We start from the raw sequence: 11,613 nt of genomic DNA on the forward strand, positions 1-11,613 counted from the left end.
ACTTAACAATTAATGAGATACTGTTATTTTTAAAATGTACAAATAGCATGTTAAAGAGCAAAGAGCAAATCAGTTTGTTCCTAAGTTGTTACTTTGAGTCATAAGGAGCTGTCATCAAGACGTTCTTATACTATTGTTATGAAAACATTTTTCATGTGGATATTTCATTGTTTGCTCACAGGCAAAAGTGCAGAACAGTTTATATCATTTTAGCTTTTGTATGTAAGATATTAATATATGACAAGTGACTCAACTTTCCAACATAGCAATGGGAAAGTAAAATAAATCGCAGTTTTAAATAGATTTGTCTGCAACCAACTGTGCAGCCAAATCTTTTAGTGAACATGATGAATTGTCCAATTCTAAAAAATAACTTCAACATGTGTATCTCAATCAGTTTTATCTGGATTACCTTAATGCAATCTGAGTTAGAAGCAGAGCAATTACTGTACAAGAATTTTTAATTTGCTTTCTATTGATTAAATTGGATTGCGTTGTTAAGATATGTTCAAGAAGGGAAACCTGAGCAAGGGATGTTATATAATGAGTGAATGACTTTCATCACATTATTGAGGTTTAATTCAGCTGCATAAGCAACACTGAAATGGAAAGTAACTTCTTTAATCATTGTGTTCAGTAAATTGCAACAGTTTTGTATCACCAGGTAGGGTGTCATGCCTCTGCTTTGGGAGACAGTTGCTAATATGAGCAGTTACTGATTTGTATCTCTGCTTTCTTCCATGCGTTCTCACTTTCCTCAGATCCTGATATCGCTGATCAGGGTCAAGTTCTAGTAGTCGTCACAGCATCAGTTGGAGGCTTCTCCCTGCTGGTCATCCTTACCCTCTTCCTCCTCATCACTGGACGGTAAGACGCACACACACACACACACACACACACACACACGCATGCATTCCTCTCTGCCTGTCTTCTCATAATCCCCAGAGTCAACGCTACAACCAGAAGTCTGTTAATGGACTCTCTATTTTGCCACCAAGCAGACTCTCTTATTTTCCAAATGGCTGAACCAATTTTCTGCCTAATTACTCAGCATGTAATGCATGTACCAGCAGTTTGCTCCATTCCATTAACCTCCACAGGTTAGCTCAGACTTTTGTCTCCAGTCGGCTTCTGGTTCACAGGGTTTTGTCATTAGTGGCACTTAATAAACAGTGAAAAATGACCCAGAATCAGAGGATACTTTGTCTGGATTTTTACCTAATTGTGATACGATCAGAAGTGATCATCTTTGATTACACCATTTGCAAACTTCTGAAAATATCAGAAGTCAGAAACTGGCTTTACAGGCACTTCCAAGTCAACAAATGGCAGACAATAACATCAATTTCCTGTCCAAAGCTGTGTGTTTAGGCCACAATTCCACATTATTCTGGATTCTGGCTAAATTTCATGAATCCCTATCTTCAGCCTATTTCACAGTTAGTCCCTCATGCATGCAGCCTACACGTAATCTGTCAGAATCCTGTTCCTTATAAATGTACCAGAGCTATGTATGATTTTTATGTTGTGTTTCAGTCTACTCTTGTGCCAGGAATGGGTCACATAGGAAAATACAGAGTCTATGTGAACGAAACTTTACTTTAGCTGTAATTTTCTCTTTGACCCTGGTTCAACAGAGTCTAAATATCAATAAAGAGGTTTTGATAAAATTGGCTTATAAACTACTTTTATATAAATAAACACTTCTAAAGTGAAAAGTTGCAAAGTAATAGTGCATTTTTATATTATGATGACTTTTTTCAAAGGGTGGTTTTATTCAGCATGGTTTTTACATTGAGGATGCAAATTGTCCTGGTTGTGCCTCTCTATGGAGACTGAGCCTTGAAAGCCTTGAATTTTTGGGGCTGTGAATAGGATAAAAGTAGGAAAATGGAAGAAAATAAAATGATCTACATAAAGGCGAGAAATAAAATTGGGTTATAGAAAAGAGAAAAATGGCTGTTTTTCCAGCAGAGACATCTTGCAAACCAAAAGATTGATGATGTGGCATTACAAGCAGAAGCCTAATGGTACTGTGTGGCAAAGGTCTACTTAAAACAGTTTTTTCGCAGTTTTTCCTGTCAGGATGAATGTTCACTTTCTTACCTTTTGTCACGAGGACAGTAAATCTGTTGCATGTCTTGTTTGCTGATGATGTCAACAAATTCACTGTGTGTTGTTAAGCACAAAGCACTGAGAGGGGTATTATTAAGAAAGTAAAGAAAAAGTACAGTGGTTGTTAATGTAGAGATAAAGATTATTCTTAATCTTTGGCAAATGTGTTCATATGTACAGGTGTCAGGGTTATATCAAAGCCAGGATGAAGTCAGAGGAGAAGAGGAGGACACGCTTTCGCAGTGGACATGGTAACAAACACAATGTTTTTGTGTGTTTAAAATTCTGTTATTGCTCTGATTTTTAGCATGGGTTTTCACACAGGTGAGGATGCAAGCTGCAACAGATTTCATGCTCCATCTCCCAGGGATTTAGTTTTGACAGTAGTTTTACAAAGACTAGTCACAGTTACCCCCAGAGTTGCAGTTTTTTCTGTAATTTCTCCAGTTTTTGTGCTTTCCCACTTCCTGTTTAGGTCATGGAATTTTAAACATTTTTGTCTGTGGATTGAATTTGATGAAAATTTCAGGATGATCCATCTATGTGAATATGTGCATTTTCAGTGATTACACAATCCAGTAAAGTGCTAAATCTTTCCTGCTTTTTTTTCTTATACATTGTTTATTGGATTTTGACACAACTTGGTTAACCACCATTCCATTTTCTGAAATACAGGAATGACCAAAGTGCAGTGCTACAATTACAGATAAAAACAGGGTTATTGATCACCCTGTAGGGCAAACATACAGTATTATTGTTGGTGTCCTGTAAGGCACTTCAGTGACAACTCTTGTAGGATTCAATCTGAGGCCTGCAGGGGCACAAGTGTGGCTCCTGAGACAAATCCAACCAGTCTACTATCTCTGGGCATGATTTGGGGATTTATGGTTGATCCCAGCAGAAATGAAGGACTATGAGTCAAAACACTGTAACATGCTGTCATACCAACACCTCCACCCACACCAACATCTTGTGTCTGTGCAGGGAAATGGACACAAGGCCTGTCTGACATGTGAATGGTGGCCTTAAGCCTTTCAAAGCAATAGGAAATGCGTGTGTGTACTATTACTGTTTATGTGCAAGGGTTTTTGTGTGCCTTCATGCTGTCTTTTCTTCAAGTGTACAGAAGAAGAGTTTTTCTGCAAAACTATCTAGTCAGACACTTGGTTCTGTTATTTTAATTTTCCATGTCAACTGAGTGTATTTTTATCTACAGTAAATTACGAATCATGATATCAGTTTTGCTGATACAAATTTGCATTATGACCATTTTTTTAAAAATATTATAGTATTTGAACAGTTGTAATCCTTGCTTCTCACAGTGTTTTCTTGTTGTTTTTTCTTTGCTGTTGTGTGCTAGGGAGGCATTACCCAGACAGGGGATGCCAGTAGTCTTAGCAAACTGGAAGAAAAGGCTTGTTCTATTACAGAGCTGAGCTTAGACACCCTGGAGACAGAAGTAGAGTGTAGACTCCAAACTGGAATCTCTCTCAGACGTAGCCTTCAACCCTCCACAATATGAGCTGACACAGCTATAAAGTACATTTAGTTCCCAGCTCATCTGCTCGAGGTGTACCAGGGGCTGCTTTAAGTTATCATTTGTGCCAGTCATCATGCACTGTGCTCACTGCAGCAACTTCCCCAGACTCAGCCAGAGAGGGGGATGCTGATGCTGGCTGCCTGCAATATCTTTATATGTGCTGCTCTGGGGTTTTTTCTCAGCTCTTTCTATGCTGCCTTCTCTTCCTCCACATCCTGACTAAATAACAAAAACACCTTACAATATAATAGAAGAAATACACCATCAATTACAGCCTCATATAGTTGAAGCAAGAATCAGCCTCGCTGGCATAATGTAATACGCTTCGGCATAAAAAGAGTTTACTACAGGACTATAGAGTTGTCCAGCAGTAACTACTTGCAATAAAAACTGATTCACTGTGAATTCCAGTGGGAGATTTCTAGTTAAAGTTTTACATTGGAGTTTGAATTAGTTAAGAATGTAAACACTGTGGTGACAAAACTAACAAAAAAGCTAAAATCAGTGAGATTACTAAGAATGTAATGCATGTTGTGGGGAAAAACGTCAAAGTTGTGTCAAAGAAAAGCATTTTAAAATCTGGTAGGGGAGCCCGTCGTTTTAAAAATGCCAACTCTATTTAGGGTGTTCAGACTACAAATTTTAGTGCCCTGTTGTACCTGGTGGCATTGTATTGCACAGGTGATCATATTATCACAGTCCACAAGTATCAACTCTGAGTCACATGTGACCTCTTTGTGTGTGCATTAACTAACGTTGAAACAACACACAGCTGCTCAAGACACATTTAGTAGCCAAGTGTTCAATTACATTTCATTCCCCAAACTTTGGACACTATCCTTTAAAAGTGCTGTATTTCCCACATAGTTCTATATTGACGTAAACCTGATCTGTGCATATTTCTTGCATGTTATTTATACATTATTTTATTTAGTACAATAGTAGGCTATTATTGTTTTGAAGTCTCAGCTCAAAGTTACGGGCTGGGCTGCTCTCACATAAGTAAGTGACGATGTTCAAAGGACCACCGGCTTTTCGCGACGTGTCTACAGCGCACAGAGCTGTCATCAAAGGACTGACAGACTGCCGAAAACATGTGCAATACATGCACATACAGAAGTAAGAAGACACACACAGTTTTAAAGAGCAACATTTTCAAGACAAAGCCATAAAGAACTTGGAAACTAATAAGTTAAGGGTGGTCTATGAAGAAGGCTTTTCTAAAGGTCTGCCAAAAGATTTTTACTGTGAATGATAACTACTGTGGTGTATGTGATAAATGTTTTTACTTGTTTGTAGTTTAATTGACACTTGCCATTTATAGACACATTTAAGGTGCCAAAGTTAAAGGGTAAATACATTTTCTCATTGAACTTTCTATATTTCAAATTTAAAAAAGTGTGTTTTCGGAAATAAGTGAAGTTTAAGTGCACATTTAAGTGACATTTACAGTGGAGTAAGTGTTAAAAGTCAGAGGTTTAATTTACTATTTACATTTTGTATTTACAAAATTGGATCAATTTAAAGCATTGAATTGAAAATGTCAGAGCCAAGTGAGCCTACAATCAGGTAAGAGACAGTGTTAGGCATAGTGCAAAATCCCAAGACTGACCTAAAGAAGGTCAAGTGGGTGGTGATGAATCCCAGCAAGAGGAAGCGCAGCTGGCAAGACAGAGTCAAAGAACCAGAGCTCTAACAGAGAAGGGTAGAGAAATGCAAGTTGAAAAAAGCCATTATCACATTCAGCAGAGCCTTTATCTGATGATCTGCTTAATGATATCATTGGTGATGTCACAAGTCTTCTTACAGATGTCCAGTGTGTTTATGATGAACTACTGTACATAAAGTCTTGACTTGAGTCAGACCAGGACACACTATGAAGAGTGGATCTGTGTGTAGCGATTTCTAAGTTCATTGTATCCAGAGCCTCGAGTCAACTGGATGGAAGGATTCCAGAAAAAGAAGAGCAAGACCGGCCGGAAGCAGGTTCTCTCTTTCGACTCAAGCACCTGTAAATTGGGTTCTGTCACTTCTATCCTGAAAGGCACCTCAGAGCATTCAAGCAGGTCTTTAAAATGACAAGAAGCTGCCACTGACACTGCTGGAAGCCAAACTGTTCTGTAAGTGTTATAAGAATAAGAAAGAGAACAAGTGCCTAGAAGAAGAAGCTAAAAAGAAGATAGCTGATCAAGAAGAAGCAGTCGTAAAGCATCATTTAGAACGAGAAGCAGAAGAGGTGAAAGGAAGAATACAGAGAGAGGAAAACGAAGCTAAAATGAAAGCTCAACTGGAAGAAGAGCATGTAGCTCTACAAAAGACTGGAGGAAAAATTAAGAAAGATCAGCATTTGGAGGCAATGAAAGGTCTCAATGCCACACGAGCGAGAATGCCAATGTACGATCAAGTGAAGGCCATAGAAGAAGAGCGGAAAGGCAGCTTTACTTATCAAGCACCTTCACAAAATAGCACATCATCAAGGACGTGGAATGACGATGAATGAACTGAGAGCTAATGAGTTTTGGACTTGATGGAAGAAAGAATATCTTTTGAACTTACAAACAAAACAAAAGTGGCACAAGAACAGAGGGAACTTGAAGGGCAACAACAATGTCTTTCTTGTCAATACTGTGTGTTTTTGGTTTTCATGGAGGATTTTGAGAGAAGCCTTCAAATAAACCAGTAGCAAGAAAGCGACTTGTGTCTGCCTGTGCTTCGAGGGAATTATAAACTAAGTGCACCATGTGCCCCTAATAATGGAAGCTTCTGTAAATGTGCCCATATTCAAGATATTGAAAGTTCTTCTGTTTATTATTGTGTATGAGTTGTATATCAGCGTCATCAATATGTTGAATCTGTATTTTACTTTTAGCTCTGCTTTTATTTTGAATGGTGATATCAAAGTTATATTTAATTAAGTTATATACTGTTCTATTTTATTCCAAAATAAAATGTTAAATAAATATATTCTTATATATATTCTATATATATTTCTTCTCCTCCAGTTCCATTCTCTGGCATAAAGACCTATGTGGACCCAGACACATATGAAGACCCCACTCAGGCTGTGGAGGAATTTGCCAAAGAGATAGACCCCTCATACATATGCATCGAGAGGGTGATTGGTGCAGGTAAAATCAATACACACATATAGATACTGTCCATACAGTATGTACATAAGTATTTTGTCATACCGTACCAACAGAATAGCAGAGGTGTACCCTGTGTGAAAGAGCAAAACATAAGCTCTGATCTTACTTGATTGGTAACTGGATAGAAGATGATATTTAGTGAGCGCAGTTATAATAATGTGGGTAGTATTTCCTGAATTGATATTTAGGATTACACAGGCATATTGTAAAGATGCCAGTGATGGTTGTCTAGCACTTGTGATAGAGAAGTCATATTTTATGTTGAGTAATGTTTTTCTTTCATAAAAAAAATGTTAAACCCCATAAAGTTCTACTATAAAATCTTTATAGCCAATCTTAGCAAGCTGATTTTAAAGTAATTTATTGTATAGTACCTTAGAGGAACAAAGCCACTGCTGCTGAAAATGAATAATAATGTTTGATGGTTCATAAAATTGAACAGATTGTGTCTGCTGTTCAGTCTGTAATTATGAATGTGCCATCCACTTGTCTGGTTTCTATAACATTGACGCTGTCCGGTGGAGGCAGTGTGCCATCTGGTGGAGGCAGTGTGCCATTATCCATTTAAGAATAGTGCACTTTAATATTTATTTCACATGATATTTTTCTTGTAAATTTGCCAGATTAAAATTTTATAAAGCCATTTCTACTTCACTAAGAGCAGAAAAAATCATAATTGATTATATGAGACTCCATGAGACTTAGACGGTGCAATTTATTTATAATTTCATTTTGTTGCAGCATGTTTAAACTACTTGAGAATTATGATATATGAGGGATCATGCAATGTGTGCATGTGTGTATTGTGTTGCTTCTGCAGGTGAATTTGGAGAAGTTTGTTGTGGTCGCCTGCGTATACCAGGAAGGATGGACATTGCTGTGGCAATAAAGACACTTAAAGGTGGCTATATGGATCAACAGAGGCGAGAGTTTTTGCGTGAGGCATCAATAATGGGACAGTTTAACAACCCTAACATCATTAGACTGGAGGGAGTGGTCACAAAGAGTAAGCTACATATATGTGTGTGTGTGTGTGTGTGTGTGTGTGTGTTTGCATATATGTTCTTCTTCTCATCATGTGTTTTACCTTTTCCCCAGGCAGACCAGTGATGATAGTGGTGGAGTACATGGAGAACGGAGCGCTTGATTCTTTCCTGCGGGTGAGAAGAATACATGTTCAGAAATGTACACTTGATTTTATGAAAAAATATTGTCTCCTTTCCATAACAATTGTCCTCTCCCTTTACCTCTTACAACCTCTCAAGACACGTGATGGTCAGTTCACAGTGCTCCAGCTGGTTGGGATGCTGCGTGGCATCGCAGTGGGCATGACCTACCTCTCAGATATGGGTTACGTTCACAGAGACCTAGCTGCTCGCAACATCTTGGTGGATGAAAACTTGGTGTGTAAAGTGTCTGATTTTGGCATGTCCAGAGTCCTAGAGGATGACACTGAAGCAGCATATACCGCCACAGTGAGTGTGGGCGTAACAGTTCCTCTGAAGGATATCGCAGTATCACAGTTATAGCTGTTATACATTCTGAATATCTCCTTAACAGATTTATTCTGTTACTGTTTTTTTGCCAGGGAGGAAAGATACCAATACGTTGGACAGCACCAGAGTCTATTGCTTATGGAAAATTTTCCTCAGCTAGTGACATATGGAGTTACGGTATTGTCATGTGGGAAGTGATGTCATATGGCGAGAGGCCTTACTGGGAGATGTCCAATCAAGATGTAAGCTGCTGAATTAACACTGAAACATGATCAACATAACATGTTTATGTATACTCTTCCCTCTACAAGGAGAATACTCGTTAAAATAGAAATATTAACCTGTACAAATATCTGCTTACTGATGTTCATCTCAGGTCATTTTATCAATTGAAGAAGGCTACCGTCTACCAGCACCAATGGGCTGCCCTGTGACACTGCACCAGTTGATGTTGCACTGCTGGCAGAAAGAGGCTAACCAGCGCCCACGCTTCAACGATGTGCTCTCTTTCCTGGACAAACTCATAATCAATCCAAGTAGTCTGCTCACTCTGGTGAATGATGTACAGAGGTAAGTATCAACTCACACACACAGGGTAAGAAAAAGGACCATACTAGTGGTTATAAAATGTTTTCGCCCACTAACTACAACTTATGTGTGCTTTACATTTCTGCCTACTATTTTCTAAAGCATTTGAAGGGGGTATATTATGTTTGGGGGGATTTTCTGTTATTTGTATACTGTTATAATGTTGGATATCTATGCTAAACATGGTCAAAGTTACAAAACTTGAGCTTAATATATGTACGTCTGCTCAACATCTTGAAAATTTTGATGTGAAAATAGTAGTCTATTCAGAAGCTGCATCTCAAGGATGTGAGTTTCCCAGAACCACTTGACACAAGGAAGTTTAAAATAAAAACCCAGCTTGCTCTCACATTGCCAGGTAACAATAAAGTAGTTTTGATGAAAAAAAGTAAATAAAAACATAAAGCTGAAATATGCATGGGGACTGATTATTTATTTCACACTAATTTCTACAAGTTGAATTTCATACCAGATTTCATGAACTAAAACAAGTGGCATATGCGCAGGTATACAGTTATGATATGTACCAGAAAATGGTTGGTAAAGCAGAGTTTTCACAGTTTGAAGTTCTTAAGCCAACCCACCAGTATGGTCCTTTAAATCATATTCACCATTCAGCTCAACAGTATGCCAACCTGTCTGATCCTTAACTACCTGTTTGTCGTCTCAGTTTCCCTGAATCCCCAGAGGACATGCCAGACTACCCTCTTTTCATTTCAATCGGCGACTGGCTGGACTCCATCAAAATGAGCCAATATAAGAACAACTTCCTCGCAGCAGGATACACAACCCTGGATTCCATTTCCACCATGAGTATAGAGTGAGTCAAGCACAGCAAAAGAAAAGTGCATCTTGTAGCTGTCTTTTAAATGCTTGTTCTATTTTTTTTTCTTTTTTTAATGATGCTAGAATCGTGTCTCTGTGTGTCTGGCTTAATCACAGTATCATCATGACACTGATGTCACTCCAAGTTACACAATGTTCTTTGACAGTCTGAAATAAACTTTTTCACCACCTGTATTTTATCTTGTATTTTGTCCTGCATCCTGTATTGTTCAAATCGTCAAGTTCCCCCTAGTGTGCTTGTCACAGGTTAAAGTGACATGAAAAACTGAATTGCATGTTTGTCTTGTAGGTGTACTGCTTTTATCAAGTGACTAATTTAAAACTGTATAAATCTTTTTCTCCCCTTCAGCGACATCAGGCGAATCGGGATCTGTTTGATTGGCCACCAGAGGAGAATCATAAGCAGCATACAGTCCCTCCGCCTGCAGTTTCACCATATCCAACAGAATGGCTTTCAAGTGTGAAACCACCACACAAAGACAGACTGTGTGAACACTGAGCTGGAAACAAAGAGTTCCTTGGCATCCTCATTCGACTAATTGCACAAACACCAGACTGTTAGGTGTAGCAGGTACCACACGCTGCTCATGTCAGAGCAGTCCGCTGCTGGACCACATGTGGTCTAGTTAACACACACTCATCATCTACTGGATCATTATCAATGCAGCCTCCACAACAACCAACCTCTGTCAGCGTTGGCCAAATGCGGTCTCTTTGTTATCTCAGCAAATACTAACATTCACTTGAATTTAGGACTTGTTTTCTCTAGTGTCAATTCAAGTGTTCACCGATACCTCTTCTCTTTCCAAGTGACAATCCAATGGTTTCTATTGACTTTGAATGGTCTCAAGTCTGTTACCTCATGACCAGAGATGACATGGAGAAGATAATATGGTGTGGCATGGTGATTAATGGTACAGTATGTGATTTTAATAACAACTTTCCGGTTGGTTAACAAGAAAATTCAGAAATACAGATTGACAGAATGGTAAATACAATCATGTTTTTTGAACTGAAGACCGCTGAATGTCAAAAGATTTTATAGAAGTGTATGTTCTATCCTCATGATAATGCAGTATGTCTTGTACAAAAAGTCTTGTGAAAGGTGTATGTTTTATTCAGTATGTTTGTTCCTTAATAAACAGCCCTATTTTAATACTTTGTTTTCTCTCAGACTTTAACCACTCTGACATCCCTAACATCACAAGGTTTTTCAAAGCAGACTGTTTTACGACTTGTTGGGTAATGGCTCATGCACATTAATACACACACACACACACACACACACATACACAGGTATCCATAGATGCACACTCACTCTCCAACACAATAACTGTCCTCTTAATTGTCACTCAAGACACTGACATGTTTTCTGGACATGAAGGATTGTCAGGTGAGTTTGTCAAACAGGTGCTTATAGACCCAAAGATAACAACAAATTGTGTGGTACACACTTTTTGTTTAATGTCTCCAAGCTTTCAAATTTCATGTGGAATACTGTTTCTTTTAATGTAAATTAATTAATTTACAATTGTTATTTTATTATAATTTCCCATAGGGATTTGCAAAAGTTAACTAACATGCAATTGCAGTGATGAAACCAAAACTGAAAAAAGAAAAACAGACAAAAAAAGGTAAATAAAAAATATAATCTAGAAAAGAAAAGTAAGTTAAGTAAAATGAAATTGTGATGGATTCACAATAGGGTCAAGTTGTATACTATACTTTATAATAAAACATAATTCATTTTTCAATTTTTAAGACATTTTTGGAATAGTCTGGTGTCATTTTTTCCAATTTATTTTTGTCTGTAATTTAAGTCTACTGTTCTGTTTTTTTTCCATTTCACGTTTTTTATTCTGCTTATCCATTCACTTGG

The 11,613-nt window shown here is 37.9% G+C and overlaps 1 protein-coding gene across 1 annotated transcript in view; it reads left to right on the forward strand.

Moving 5' to 3' along the window:
* epha6 (eph receptor A6) overlaps nucleotides 1-10,890 on the forward strand; it is a 63,162-nt gene extending 52,272 nt beyond the window's left edge. The window contains exons 11-20 of the mRNA XM_042416717.1: nucleotides 762-867; nucleotides 2,296-2,366; nucleotides 6,658-6,783; nucleotides 7,625-7,810; nucleotides 7,903-7,964; nucleotides 8,070-8,279; nucleotides 8,393-8,542; nucleotides 8,677-8,870; nucleotides 9,559-9,708; nucleotides 10,084-10,890. Coding sequence (XP_042272651.1) covers nucleotides 762-867; nucleotides 2,296-2,366; nucleotides 6,658-6,783; nucleotides 7,625-7,810; nucleotides 7,903-7,964; nucleotides 8,070-8,279; nucleotides 8,393-8,542; nucleotides 8,677-8,870; nucleotides 9,559-9,708; nucleotides 10,084-10,198 — 1,370 coding nt within the window. The 3' untranslated portion in view covers nucleotides 10,199-10,890. The remainder of the gene's footprint in view (nucleotides 1-761; nucleotides 868-2,295; nucleotides 2,367-6,657; nucleotides 6,784-7,624; nucleotides 7,811-7,902; nucleotides 7,965-8,069; nucleotides 8,280-8,392; nucleotides 8,543-8,676; nucleotides 8,871-9,558; nucleotides 9,709-10,083) is intronic.
* The last annotated feature ends 723 nt before the right edge of the window (nucleotides 10,891-11,613 follow it).

This window comes from Thunnus maccoyii, chromosome 1 (genome assembly GCF_910596095.1).
Source record: "Thunnus maccoyii chromosome 1, fThuMac1.1, whole genome shotgun sequence".
NCBI lineage: Eukaryota > Metazoa > Chordata > Actinopteri > Scombriformes > Scombridae > Thunnus > Thunnus maccoyii.